The sequence below is a fragment of the Cygnus atratus genome, chromosome 1, assembly GCF_013377495.2.
Source record: "Cygnus atratus isolate AKBS03 ecotype Queensland, Australia chromosome 1, CAtr_DNAZoo_HiC_assembly, whole genome shotgun sequence".
In the NCBI taxonomy this organism is placed as follows: Eukaryota; Metazoa; Chordata; class Aves; order Anseriformes; family Anatidae; genus Cygnus; species Cygnus atratus.
Genome location: NC_066362.1, coordinates 172,962,109 through 172,977,976, shown reverse-complemented (window position 1 = coordinate 172,977,976; position 15,868 = coordinate 172,962,109). Strand labels below are relative to the sequence as shown.

The 15,868-nt window shown below is 36.7% G+C and overlaps 1 protein-coding gene across 1 annotated transcript in view; it reads right to left on the bottom strand.

Moving 5' to 3' along the window:
- Positions 1-15,868, bottom strand: part of DIAPH3 (diaphanous related formin 3) — a 242,523-nt gene that overhangs the window by 110,624 nt on the left and 116,031 nt on the right. Inside the window, 1 exon segment of the mRNA XM_050709286.1 lies at positions 1,857-2,096. Within this exon segment, the coding sequence (XP_050565243.1) occupies positions 1,857-2,096 (240 nt within the window).

The window sequence follows — 15,868 nt, the reverse complement described above, 5'->3', positions numbered from 1 at the left end:
ATTTCAAAAGCTTTCCACAATCTTGTTCACTATCAATTTCTTAACCATCTTTGCAGCTACAAAGCTTTCTTAAATCTTTAACCAAGCTTCTTTTGCTACCAGGAAAGCCAATTATTCCATCACTACCTTAACTATATAGAAACCAAATGTTCAGATGCCTTCTTTATGACAAATTAATACCAAAAGGTCACTTGAGTCCTCCTCACGTTACTCTCCTTTCTTTTCTAAATTAAATACACCTACATGTTGTTTTTTTCTACATTTAGAAGTATTACATGTTACTATCCCCTAGATTCTTACTAGTCAGTCTATATATTTTCTACAGTAATATAGTAAAGACTTCATCAAAACCTTATCTGTACCAAGAAAGTTGTAGACAATTGCCCTCTTTATAATACACAGAAGGTCCACTAAAACAGATTTTTCTCCCCTCCAACAGAATGTTGTAGCCTCCTGTAAAGCTAAATAATCCAGAAGCTTGCAAATCTAACGAACTATGATATCCTAGTTTGTCAAATGCATTTTATACTAGAGCACTGTAAGGATAAGCCAGGACCTAAAGCCCATTTTCTGGAATTCTGTATAGCCATTCATTCCTTACTTTCATTATCTGTGCACATCAGTTCCCCTTCCTATGTGGAGTAGTTCAAACACAATTTTCATCTTCCACATCTTAAATTATTTCTCCGAAATCATTTTTGAATCCTGATCTGCAAAGTGCTTGTAACAACTATCTTCATACTGTTTTCATAAGTATATTCCTCTCTCTGTTTTTTAAGTTATCTTGTGCATTAAAAATACAGAGAATATAATTGGACCTAGGATAGATTCTCATAAAGATCATACTTAAGAAGTAAATGCACCTAATTGGAGAGAGAACCTTTAGTATCTACGTTTCTCAACATTCTCAACTCTGTATATACATTTCTCAACAAATTGTACCTTTAACTCAATAATTTCATCTACACTGTATTTCTCTAGGCGGTTGATGAATGCTTAAATGTTTACTTTAGACTAGGGAAGGAATATAACTTATTCTCTATGAATATTCAAGATACAGGTATTGCACTGAACACTTAAGAACCATAATGAAAGAATTCTGAAACATGGCAGAGTCAGGCTGATTAAAGAATGTGTTAGTTAACATAAAAGTATTGCATTTTCTCCATCGTGTAGAAAGACAAAGAAGCTGAGAGAAGATTAAAAAGTACATACTAGCATCCAAATAACTCATTTTTTATAAAAATTATTACATACACTCTCTGTGCAGATTTGGCAGTGACCTTATAGAGGACACAGGGGGAAAAAAATAAGTAGAAGGCAATTAGGCTTAGAATTGTTTATAAATTAATACTCAGGGAAGTACAGATGTCTTCTTGCATATATGTTAAATTTATTATGTCAACTTCTATATAAGAAGCATAGGGAACTGATGAAACTGAGCAACAACAAAAGGAAATCAGATAAAGAAAAAATTATGTAAAAGAAAACGTAACTATCAAAATATATATATATATATGACAGATTTAAAAGTGTTCAGGCATGTAAGACTACAATGCTATCAAGACCACATTGATATGGTCCTTCCATAACCTTATTTATTTATTGTTTTATGATTATTATTTCCTCAGTATGGAATCTTCTAAAAGTTTAAATGCAATCCAGTCTCAAGATGAGTGTACACAGATAAACTCTGTATTGTTCAAATCATCAACTAATGTTAAGAATTATGAAGAAAAAAAATGAAAACAAAGAATCAACTGCAGGGAAAACATCAAAACAAGGTATTTAAGTAGTGCAATAAAAACAAATGAAGAAGTGAATGCAATACTCAACCTGGACATTTCAAAACTCACTTTACATAGGGAGCTGAGATTATATCCAAAGGTCTGTGCATTCCGAGAACCTGCATTCATGTAGTTTCCCATTAATAATACTAGTTCCAGCAGCTTGCTAAAGCTTTTACTCTTTTTTATCTCTTCACAGGCAGCACTGACAGCCATGATGTCAGGTTTGATGTTGTTCACCTGCTCTTCAAACTGGAGCTTAAAAAGAATAGCACTGAGCCGTGGCCGTAGTCTCTTCACGTTGCTCATCTGATTGAAAAGAAAATAGGAGATTTCCTTTAAAATTCATGCTACAGTTTGGCACTGTACAAATGCATACAATCTGAAATGATTTATTGGTGTGACAGGCTTGAAGAAGCAATATATCTGCTATAACTGATAGCAAATGAACGAATGAATGAGAGACACTTGGGTAAGCAACTGAAATCCCATCTTGTGGTTAATGTGAACTGCCCCCATCCTTTCCCAATAACTAGTATGTGTAAGCAATAAACGATAAAGTGTCATCATATATCACATCTGTCAACTCATATACCAAATCCTATAAAACTAATCCAAGTTTATGACCCAGTAGTTGCAAAGTAATAAAAGTAGTTCACAAATTCTGTGTAACTCAGGATGTACCCAAACAAGGCAAATCTCATTTTCTGGTGCAAATATTTAAAAGCTGATTTCAATAATAGCTTACTCTAAACTTGCAGAAAAATAACAGTTTTGAAAAATCTCAGCTATAAAACACTAATATAACATGCATTATTATATGCCAGTATTCATATCCCACTATAGCCCTGGAACTTATACAGTTAATTAGGTAAAGCAGAGGAATGCTCCTAGGAAAACAGTAACCCCTGCAGATCATATGCAAAAGACTTGACTTTCTCTATGCTTTTCTGGTCAGGGATTTTCAACAGAAGTTTCACTCTTCCCATATGACTTAGGTCCCTGAATTCCCACCCCAGAGATACTATGCACGTTAGTTCCTACATCTAAACAAGACTGAAAATTGTATTATTTCTTTAAATCAAGGAACATGGAATGCATTCAGTAGATTAACTTCTTCCATCTCCCAAGCCTACAGAGTACTACTTATCCATCCAACTCTATCTATCATAGAAATATTCACACTTTTTTTTTTAGGTTTGGAATCACATACGATCCCAGAAGCTTTCTGTTTTCCATCCATGTCCTGTTTCTCACTACCAGGCATTATTTGTTCCTTGCTTTTTCCTTCTTCCACAGCAGAAATCTCGTTTTAATTCCCTGCTCTTTGGTTCTGTTTGCACATGAGAAATACTAGTCTCAAGATCCTCCAAGAGTATCTTCCCCCTGTTTTCCTATCCCCGTTTTCCCACCAACTCAATGAATCCTGTAAGACCTTCTCCATACTCCCTTCTCAAGGCAAAGTTGAAGCCAGTTATGCCTTGACAAGTCCTGAAATCCTAAACTGGTACATTATGTACTGTTTTGTTTTCTGAATAAAACACATATTATGGTTACCAGCTATTAGTACTTCTCAAAGCAACAAAAGAAGCAATAACACCGGCACTTCTACAAAGGAATAGGTTTCATATAGAGTGGCCTTAAAAGCTTGCCTTTAAATTGGAAAAATCCCCCTCCAAACCACAGTAATATCTAAGGATTTATGGAACATTTTTCAACCCATACATAGTCTATCAATGTGAAAATAGCTGTGACAGTACAACATTCACAAGTTGTTTGGTGCTAATCATCCCACAGCAGACTCAGTGAAAAGGATAATGGCTATACTCTTTATCCATCTCAGTGTCGAGTCAAAACAAACACAAATCTAAACTATCCTAAACTGATACTGAGGACTGCCTAATCCAATGAATGTGACATAAAAGCAAAAGAGAATGTAATTTACAGCCCATTCTATTGGTTTCTCTGTGACAGTAATACAAAAAAATCAGGTAGAGTTAGTATTTTATACTACTAGAGCCATGCCTGCAATGCCTGCCTGGCAATGCAACCACCCAATCATGGTTCTATTGAAGTAAACATAAACATTTGCATTTTGGTTCAGATAAGAAATTTTGAAGTAAAATAAGGAATCTTTTCCAGTATCCACACTTCTGTTTACATCACAGAGCAAAGCACATACACAGGACATCTTTCAGATAAAACTAAACTGAAAAGCAGCTTCAAGAGCACATAGTATACTCCAACCACTACTGAGCTTTAGTTTACAGACCACCTCTGGCCTGGTGGACTAAAATGTATAAAGTCTGGATGTTAGCTCAGTATCAACTGTAGGCAGATACTGTGTACTTATCATCAACTAAGTAGCATCCAATAGTGTGGTAAATTTACTACTGAACAATGATTAAGCAAGGATATCAGGACTTGAAGTTAAAACTGGAAATTTCAGAATGAAATAGGAATGGAAATACCTAAAACCCACCTAAAATGAATGCAGTACTTTGACAACTTCACACATAATTTAGGAATAAATACCTAAAATCAGGTTAAGGTACTGGAAGGTAAGTGTCACAAAGTTATTCTCCCAGGCCAATCAGGAAGAATCGGTATTAACTCCTTTATCTGAAACAATTTGCTTACTAGTACAAAAAAAGTGCAAAGCTACTTACGATATCAGGAAGACCATTCTGAATTGTAACTTTTGTTCCCAGATCAGACAGGAGAAATTTGAGACTAGACTTGAAAACCACCAATCTACACTGAAATTATCCAGAATTTTAGTATTTTTCCCTACTCAGAATGCAACTGAGATGACCATTAATAGCAAATCATTGGAACTAACAGAATGAAGGTGCAATGATTTTAAATGGTACCAAACTAAAGGTACTAGAGAACAGCAGATGATGCATGATTTATTGAGTCTTGGCTTCTCAAACAGGCAGGTTCCTGAAACTGAAATAATCAGATACTTTATATCACAAAGATGTGTTGCACAAATGTGAACAAACACAGATGCAAGAAAGATGCAAAGTTTTCATCAGAATGAGGTTAATAGATCAAGTTCTGTACGTCTTAAAGATGAAAGCAGAAATGCATTATCAAAAAAAAAAAAAAAAGGAACAGAAACAGGCATATACCAGAAACACAACAGAAGTGCCATTCGGCTATTATTATTATTATCATTATTATTAACACTCTGAAATTCATAGTTCATGTACGATGCATGTCTTTGGTACTATTTGTTTACCTGTTTGCTAAGTCAATAATTAGGAAGGGAGGAGATGGGGAGTTCCTTTATCAGTCTACGGCTTTCTTTGTGAAATGTTGTCTACAGTTGTATTCAAACAGTGAAATCCATACACCTTATCACAAAAGATGCTAAAAATTTAACTCTGGTAATGTTGAGAGGCTTACATTCATGCCCTGAATTTTTTTTATACTCAACTTTTAGTACCTAAATCTACTTATGTACCTATAGCAGAATACTGAAATCAGACAATAAAATAACTAAAGAGGGATATTGAGGTAGAAAGTTAAAGGACAAGTGGACAACACATAAGAGAACTCACTGTAGGGGTAATGAATTATTCAATTTTCAAGTAATAGTCCACAAGAATATTATCACTATGCATTACCCCAAATGGGAATTGACAGCTGATTTAAGCTGCCTGGTAGTAGCTCCCAGAGTCCTTTATCCAACAGCAAAGAGAGGTTTTTCTCTCAATTACAGCATAATTCCAAAGGCACCTGCAACAGTGTGCCATCTGGTAAGCGTGTACCTTCACTGTCTGCTTTGTTGATGTCAAGTAAAGGAACATGTCTCAGAAGTTACACCAACATTACATTTTCATCACTGAACGTGATTTGTTCTTAACCCAAGCTTGTAGAGGAAAATACTGCAAGGGTTCCAGTTTCACAATGTCATTTCCTTAAAGGATCAACAGTCCTGAAGTTGTCAGAGCATCTGAAAGCATTCCCATCCAAAAAGTAAAATACCAGGTACAGCCAGCATGACCAAAACGTAAAATGGAAGGATATCCCCTATGGAAAACATATAGTTGTCATCACTAGCACACTGGTGAACTCTACAGAGCACACAGGTAAGAAGGGTGAATTTTTAACACTTTAGATTCAGGCACTCAAAGAGCAGAAAAATATATCAAGGAAGGAAAAACTGAGACCTTAAAAAGGTCTATTATCAACTTTTTAGAGAAGAAAAAAGAACACCCTGCTCAATTTGAAAAAGGTAGTCAACATGTCTGGTATCTTTGTGAAGACAGAGCATTCTGGAATAGACCAAACATTTTTTCAGCGTATGGAAAGTTAACACCATAATGGAACAGCACTTTTGTTGAGTTTTTTTTTTATGGCTTTGTGGAAATAGCACATCTTCCTTCAACTTTGAGACACTTTTTTCCCAAATAAATAATACTTAGCAGCTTAAAATTACTTACAAGAAACCAGAAAATCTCCATATTTACAACGTGGTTATGTGTACAAGCAACCAGGTGAGTTGATGACTTTTCAGCCATTCTTGCATTGATAGAGGGCACATCGTGCTACTCCATTTCCTTAGTTTGAATTATAAACACCTTGAATTTGCACCACTGTCTCAGTTGCTTCCAAATCCAAGATTTTCTTAAAGAATATCCACAGCAGAAGAGAAAGGAGCATACTGTACATGACACGCGGACAACACCTATCAATTACCCCCTAGCTATACATGGATAGCCTTCTCTTGTCTTGTGGATGATAGTGCACTGATGCACTGTGCAGAAAATGCCTGGTACTGCTTTTGATGTGATTATGTTCAAAAAAGATGAACCAGTAAGGCCAGCCTGGGGATCTCAGAAGAGAGGACCTTCCTTTTGAATGCTCCAGAGGTCACCTGTCCTACAAAATAAAACCAAATCGCCAATAGGAGCTATAACAGCTGTCGAAACAAGCTGACGTAACAGACTGCTATACACTGCAATAGGCTTCATCCTGAAATTCACAGATAGGTATGTTCCACTCTGAGAAGAAATGTTTTTTTTGGTGTTAGTGGTGGTGGTGGTGGGTGTTTTTTGTTTGTTTGTTTGTTTTTGTTTGTTATCTTATCCAAAAATAGAGTTAGCACGCATCCATTATCCAGGTTAAAAAAGGGTTGTTGTTCAACCTGGACACAGAAGGGTTTTTTTGTTTGCTTGTAGGATGAGGCAGGTGGATGGAAACTATCAAACACACAGATTTACTGACATCTTGATCAGACTGGAACACAGACAGCTTTTGTTTCTCAGAGTTAAGACAATGGTATTTTACTAAAAAGGTAGCATCTAATAATAAGAGGGTCTAAATCTCCCAAATTCTTCTATCTGTAGCAGATGTAACAGCCGTCAGAAAAGCTATTTTCATTAAAAGGTACATATGGAGCAGATGCAACCAGACTGAAAAGGTTTCCTCATGGGAAACCAAGTCAGAGTTTGACATAGGAAAAGTCCTCTACAAAACCTCTAATTCAGCCAGATGGCAAAAATAAATAAATTTATAGCAGAAGTCAAGGGCAGAAGTCATTGAGAAATTTAAACAAGAATAATACAATATCGAACCACATGGAGAAGAGTCTCTAACAGTAAAAGAGATCTGGCTGTATTCTAGATGGAAAAATCTTATCAGCTTAGTTCTATATGAGTCCTTCATTTTCTTTCTGGCTGCTACCAGAAATTCACATCCTAATGCTATTACTTTGAGTGTCCCAACCCACAGGCTATGAAGATATAGGTAGATGATCAAGATCTGTGTGGGAATGTCTAAAAATGATGACAGCAGGCTTAGTATTTTCCACGAGGTTGAACCACCGTACTTACTCCAACTAAAAAGTAGAATTTGATAATATGTAATTATTTAAGCAGTACACAGCGATAACAGACAACATCAGCAGCTGATTATGATGTCTTTTATATGACAGACATGACACATTTCAAAAAAAGCTCAGATCTCTAACACATTCATATTTAGTATAGTCTTCTGTACTGACCCAACAAGGCGTCTAAGTTAATTTCCTAATCAGGAAGATATGTGTCTATGATGATGACAGCAGTGGTAGGGAAACAGCATTCTGCCATAGATCTTCTGTAGTCTTGTCAACAGAGAATTCAAAAATGACTGTGGAATTTTTATCCATATGGCTACTTACTGCATTTGGAACCACAGGTAATCCGTGGCAAAAACAGTCTGACATGAAACATCATGTAAGTGAATGTTCTGGTGCTCATATATCTTGGAAAATGTTCCCCACTTCTACAAAATGATAATAGAGAGAGTAAGTACTAAAGGACTTGGGGTCCATAGGAGCTCCTTTGAGCTCTACAGTCTGAAGCTAGAATAAGTGAAATATCTGCATAGTTGTTTCAGGCTCCAGGGATCTAAGATACTGTCTAGCCTCCAGATTCTTTTAGCACAGGTGCCCTACACTAGCCAATCCTTTGGATGCATCAACTAAATGTAAATGACTAACTTCCCAAACAATACTTGAGGTTGTTGAGAGATCATGTATTGATCAAGGTCCTCACTCAGAAGAGTTTTTCTTAACATGTTCAAATCCCCACGTGAAAATTATCTTCAAAAGGATTGTTGATATTTTTAGTGAAGCAAAAGTATTGTTCTAGTCTGTGCTACCAACACAAACTCAAATTTTCTGAAAGCCCAACAAAGCTCCATTCTTATCTGACACCAAGGTTTAGGTGCTTTAAAAGTCTTCTGCATTGATAAAATGGGGAACAGCCTCTATAGCAAGACATCAACTATCAAAACTATTGTTGTTGGAAGAGACTTTGAACAAAGACAGGAAGGATGTGCTGAAAAAGAGTAAGGAATGCTTTAAAACGTGGCAAGAGCCACCTGTATGGCATGGTTCCAAACTGAGTGGAAATTGTGCAGTCTACTCCTCAAGACTAAGAGAGTGAAAATAAAGTCATAAGGAAGTTTGTCTTCCCCTGTGTACCCTTAATCTTGAAGCAGTACCTTTCAAGACACAAGTCTGCTTTGGGTATACCTCTTCTTGATTCTCTTTCATGATCAGTGAAGGCACGGCAATAAAAAGGAGAAAAACAGATAGTAGAATCCACATTAAATTTAGTTGCCCCATGCAAGTCTTCTTTCAGGTGTAGAGAAATTGCTATTAATCTTAGAATCTTTCAGGAAAAAAAGCTACCTCAGATTTAATTTCAACTGTAATTTACATTTCTTGGTCAAGTCAAAATGTCTAAGCTTAGAATTACTTCACAGCAATAAAAGATATCATTGCTTTTTTTCTTTTTTTTTTTTCCTCCCTGAACCCAAGATTCCAGTCAAATTTCTTCAAAAATAAATCTTTTGAAAGAATTCTTGTTTCAAAAGAAATCTTACAGAAAAAATTACTCTGTTTGATTTTAGGAAACTGCAACCCAAAGTATGAATATTGTCAAACTACTGCAATATACTCCACAAGGTTGTTGCTATATGGGTAAAAGAAAGTCCAAACAGTCTACCAACACATTATAGTTTTGCAGTTACATTGAGTCATAATGAGACACTAACACCTGACAAAGCTTCTTAAGTGAAAACAGTATGGCACCAATTTTCATCAGTAACGCTCTGTGAACTGAACTGAGTTTTCACAGAGATCGCATCAAAGCAGATTCAAGACAAGTTCCTGAGACGTTTAGAGGAATCTGCAATGTGAATCACTGATTGGCTGGAGGCAAAAGATGAGGACCCTCAGACAGACAAACAGAAATTAACACAATTAAAATGTTTCACAGCACTGATACACCTCACTACTTTAGGATTTTGAATAAACTGAAATGGTGCTAGGTATGGCACTAAGTATGGTTGTGCCCAAGCATCAAGTATTAGGAACACCTCTTCAGATATAGTAAGATATTTCCCAGACACCAATGAAAGACATTAACACATTCTGAGTTATCCTCAATGCGAACATACAGGTGAAATCACCAGCTGAATATGGAATTGATTATTTTAAGTGTTTGCTGAATTATTTAAGACAAACTAGCCTTCATCAGGCCTCACTCTAATCTTCAATTTACTCTAGTGAAATCTTCTCTTTTGGTATGAACTCATTAAAAACACATCCATCAGCGAACAAGCTGTGAAGCCACGTGAGGATAGCTTGCCAAATTCTATTCAGGTTAGCTGTCATGTACTTCACAAGGTCCAGACGTTAATTATTTCTGAAACAATATTTCATAATTCCCTCAATTTTATCTTTGAGTAAATAAAAGTGATCAAGTAAAAGACTGTTTCTTTTTCTCACTCCCAAACTATATGTGAACATATTTTCAAATATCTTAAGTTTTAAGATAAACTTAAGTAGAAGCTATCACACATGGTACTTGAGACACTACCCTCAAGCATGCAATTGCTAATATAGTTGACTACACCCAATGTCGAGGGTCCACTAAAAGCATCCTAACAAGTATTAGCAACTTTTTTACATCAAATGTGTTTATAAATAATGTCAAAATTATGATTTTTGAAATGGAATTACATTTATGGATTTAAAACCATGGTAATAAATCAAATATCTCCTGGACTATTTTCTGCCACTAAGGATCACAGGCACTGAAGAGTTCACATGCCTACTGCTGGATTCAGCTCCCTCCACACCGCACAACCAGATGAGAACTACTATTAGGAACAGTTTGTGGTGCAACAAGTTGCTAATGTAAGTTGGCATGGATAGGCCTTAAGCCTTAGCATTGTTCTGTGGGCAAGAGAGTGGGGAGAAGTGGATGTGCGCCACTGGGGAGCTGACAGACAGCTATCGTTACAGAACATTTTTAGCTGGAGCAACAAGAAAGCTTAACTTACCATGACAACTTACAACTCTTTAGAGAGTCAATTATATTTCAAGTATTCCGGTACTCATTTATATAAAATGAATCCCAAAACGACCCAGGGAGGGTGAGAGCAACGATCTGGAGCCACATGACATGGGACCAAACATTGCCGTGTCCCTCTGCACTTCCAAAAGTGCTCTGAGATGCCAGGCCTGAGAGGTGCAGACATGCCTGCAAGACACTCAGGTTATCAATGGCTGGAACCAACATGCTTGTACCCAACTTCTCTGTGATGTTCTGCTCTGTCCTCCCTGTGATGAAAGCAGGAAGATGTGCTTCGTAACTGTTAAAACTTGTCTTAATAAACCAATCTGCCTCTCTCTTACCAATTTAAGTCTTCAATTATCTAACCGGATACTCAGATCATGAGATCTGGCTCATGCTCACTCCCAGACTATGCCCGGGAATGGTTTAGGAAAGGTTAATTCTGCACAGGCCAAAAGGATGACTATTCTATGCCTACAGTTAACGTCTATTCTACCAAATTAGCACTACAGACAATTAAGGTTCAATGTTCAAAACCATTCTCTGGTGCTGTTCAGTTGATTACTATAGTCAAAACCTTAAAATGTCATCTAGTAATTTATCATCCCCACAACTGCTAAAAATAGCTTTCTGAAGCATCTTGTATCCCACTGTTTTCAGAACACTGAATAATATTCAAAACCAATATAAAAACTGATGAGAACTGAACGTGGTTTTGGTCACTATTATTCCCTGAATGATTTTAGTACAAAAAAAAAGGAAAGACCACCAAGGACGTTAAGGACTGCATATTCAAAACAACACATAGATCAATAAAAGGAATAAAGGAGTTCATGACCTCATAAAAAACTGTAAAAGCTAGATGGATTCTCTGAATCATCACCATCAACAACATATTTTAATCAACCATTATTTTGCTTCCTCTCAAATAAAAATATATTGCAGAGTAAGAAAAAAAAATCCATCCAACATTTGCCTCAAGTATTTTCAGCATAAATCTGCAATGCAGATAAATTTAGTAAATCTTTCCTACCAACTCTTTAACATTAAATCTCCTATAAAACAAAAAAATATTACCCGTTTAAGCTGAGTTTTCGGAAGGCTTGCTTAGTAAAGGGAGAGATCAGATAATCATGCTATGAGCTAGGCTATAACTGAGATTTGTCATATATTCTAGGTGCAAAGTGTTTATTTTCATTAGAAAGGTGTTCCTAAAACAACTATTTAAGTAGTAATATCACACTAATTGCAATGCTTATATGCCAGAATCTATACAAAACAGTACTGTGTTTGGACATTTTAGTCAATAAATATACAAAATAAGCAGGGAAACAACCTTTGGAGGTCACTCACTGCATTCAGCCTTCCTACAGGAGAATCAGCTTTGCCAACAAAAAGTGTATTAGCTTTGTCTGCTCAAAGAGATGGCTGATTACAAAGACTCCATAATCTCCCTAGTCAATCATTTTTATTGTTTTGTTATTCCCACTATTAGAAAAATCTTCCTATTGTCTAACCTGTATATCTTTTGTCAAAAATGTAAACCTATTGCATACTGCCGTAACAACCATCAGTATTCAGGACATATTATTCCCTTTCTTTTTCCAGGTTTCCTACACATATTTCAAGAGAACACCCTGCCTTGGGTCTTAAGTTTAGAAACTTAAGCAATATTTCTTCATATTGCTCATTTCTGCAACTATTGACATTAGCCATCTCTGGAGTCCAAGTCCATGCTTCAGTTCGCACCTCTATAACTAATGTACAAAACACCCCCAAACTGGCTGTAATATTTTAGCTGAGGCTTCAGCAGTAGTGAACAGGGGGAAATTCATAACTTTACAGGCCATACTCCTGCTTCTACAGTTTAGTTTTAGGTATGCCTATTGGTTGCAATGAGGACAGAACTGAATCATGTCTGACTTCTGATCCATTACAATCCATTATTCTTTATTAGAAGTGCATCCATAACTATATATTTTAAGTCTACAATCACTGCAATCAAATTTTGAGTCACTGATGTTCCTAAAATATCTTTCACTGCCATTAAGTAACTTATACTTGTCAAAAACTCATTGGGAAGGAGGTTCCCAGCAAAAACAGTAAGTTATTCAAGGGTCAGTCACAAAAGAGCAACATAACAAGAGGATAGTTATTGTAATCAGGATTATGATGCACTGTGCCTGAATATGAAGCTCCAAGTTAACTTTGACCACTGGGTATGAGGCACTGCTGTTAAGCAAGAAGAAGAAAAAAAAAACAACCACCACCACAACCCTTCCATATCTACGACAATCAGTTTGAGGGTGTGGAAGGCAGGCTTCCAACACAAAGAAAGCATATTGCATACTCACTCCATCATCCAAAAGTCTACTGTTTGAAATGTAAATTATGTCAACATATCCAAAAGGCTTAAATTTATATTTGTCCTTTCTTCATTCTTCCAAACATGCTAATTACTCCACAATAAAAAAAGAGAGTTGTTAGTGAACAAGTTCTTTTTCAAGTGCACATTCCTTATTGAACAAATTTGTTGGAGTGAGTTAAAAGAGTTCAATGACATCTTTTTCTCAGTGCCATTTCCTGTCTGCAGGACAGGCATTCACCAAAGCTCCTTTACTCTGGCTACATAATTATGGCAATGTTAATTCCTCCTATTGCACAGTTCTTTAACAGAAATATTGAGGTTGGTACAAAAAGAAACGTGAGCATGTAAGCAGCGGAAAACAGAAGCACAAAAATATCAATAAAAGGACCTGTACTTGTTCTCGGGACACCATTCCCAGCAGTAAAACTGAGGAATTCTTTTTTTTCGTGTCACAACCAGAAGACCTACACTCCAATAAGACCACAGCACAGATGAGTCCTCAGAAGACCCTGCATAGTAGTACCAAGGGAATAGCAACAGGGCTGCATAATATCACATAAATTACTCCTTTTCTTACTAGCTGCTGTGGTTTAACCTGGCAAGTAGCGAAGCACCACACGGCCGTTCACTCACACCCTCCCCTCCCATGTGGGATGGGGGAGAGAACTGTTGAAAAAAAAAAAGATAAAATGCTTGTTGGCTGAGATAAAGACAGTTTAATAGGACAGGAAAGGAACAGATGATAATGCTAAAAGAAAATACAAAGCAAGTGATGCACAATGTAAACGCCTACCACCTAACATCCAGTGCCCAGCCAGACCCCAAGCAGTGGACACTCCCACAGCCTGGCCAGCCACCCCATATTTATTGCCCCACATGACATCACATGGTATGGGATATCCCTTCGGCCAGTCTTGGTCAGCTGTCCTGGTTCTGTCCCCTCTCAGCTCCATGTGCATCCCCAGCCTCCTCGCTGGCAAGGCAGCACAAGGTCCTTGGCTCTGTATAAGCACTGCTCTGCAACAGCTAAACATCAGTGTGTTATCAGCAACATTCTCATCCTAAATCCAAAACACAGCACCATACCAGCTACTAGGAAGAAAACTAACTCCATCCCAGCTGAAACCAGGACACTAGCCTACCAGCCAACTCTAAATATGTATTTTAAATATAGATTCCAAACCAGGGAAAGAACCCAGGACGTGGGCAGCAACATGGCCTAAGATTTACAGAAGCAGAAGTTAGGATACTCTGAGATAAAGACAGCTTCATAACAACTGACAACTTATAGCAAAGCATATAAAAGAGATATCCTAAAACTAGCTTGCTATCACCTATCAAGAACAAGCCCAGAGACATAACAAGGTGTCTGTGCTGCACATTAGCAATCCTGACAAACTGCTTGGTCTCACACATAGTAGAAGAATAAGGGTATAAAAGTACAAGAGAATTCAATCTCTATGAGACTGAACAAGTGAAAAAGTCAGTTTACATCAAGATTTTGTAAATAAAAGTAATTTTCTCTTTCCATTAGATCCTGCACTGAGAGCTTTTTTTCTATGTTCATTTTTCCACGCAAGTCTGAAATGCCTAAGCTTTAGGTTATTATAAACCTTTGTTTTGTATTTCTTCTTCAACTTCAGAAAAGTTCAGAAAGCTTACTTCAAACAAGCAAGCAATAAGATGCCCTTATCAGCTCCTTCAAGACCCTTGCAATTTTAATATCTCAGGGGAAAAAAAAGAAAAACAACCTCAGACTCAGATCTAATTAATACAAATGAACAATAATAGAAGATAATCTTTAGTGCTTGAATATTTTAAATTCAAAAACCATTGAACAAATGTTGACTCACACATATCTATTATAGCTTTATTAAAAACAATTATAATGAACAACGGCTTATATTTCAACTCTCCAGCAGTCCCTCAAATAAGCACATATTTCTTTTCTCACACTATTTCTTAAAGGGCTCTAACCTTGCTTGCCTGAAATTAATACTGCTGCATTATTGGATCACTTTTTTAATTATTCTGTATTTGAGCCACTACTACTTTTTGTTCTTATTTTCAAGAAGTCCTATGCAACTGGTAGAACTAGACCATGACTTCATATTAAATTACATATATAATGTGTCATTAAAAAGGTTTATAAGGGTTCTTGATAAATAAACTCCTCCAGAACTCATGTTTCCCAATAATGCAGCTAATCTAGCAACTTTTAGTTTTCACTTGCTTCAACATACCTATATTTTTCCTTTATTTAGTCATCCCCAAGTTCTTTTCCTATGAAGTTTAATTGCACCTCCATGGTCCAAATCCCATTATTTTACCTGTTCTTTATATGTAAGATTACCCATGGGGTGTTTCTCATTTTGAATTTCCCTTAAGAAAATATCTAAATGAATATTATTTTTTCTGAAGCTATTAACATCTTAGCAAAGTTGGAGCTTTAGAAGACCTAAGTAAGAAATAAAAACAACAACAACAACAACACAGGACTGTCTTGAAGTCAACAATGGAGTCGTCCAGAACACTGTAACTGTCTGGAGCACACAGGAAAACCATACTCGAATGGAGTGGAACTGAAGTGATGTCAGATTAGTTCACATAGTGGCATGGAAGGCCCCTGCTCCTCCTGGGAAGTGATACTATCCCCTTACAGTTATACTGGGGGCCAGCCGGAGGGGAACACAACCACCCAGGCAGTTAAAACAGCTATGCATACTGGTTTCTGTCTCAGCTATAACTGGACAAGCTGTATGGTCATCAATGTTCAAGACAGATATGGTGTCATGCCATCCAGACAAAACTACTGAAGTCAAAAGGCAGATGAAACTCAACATGACCAT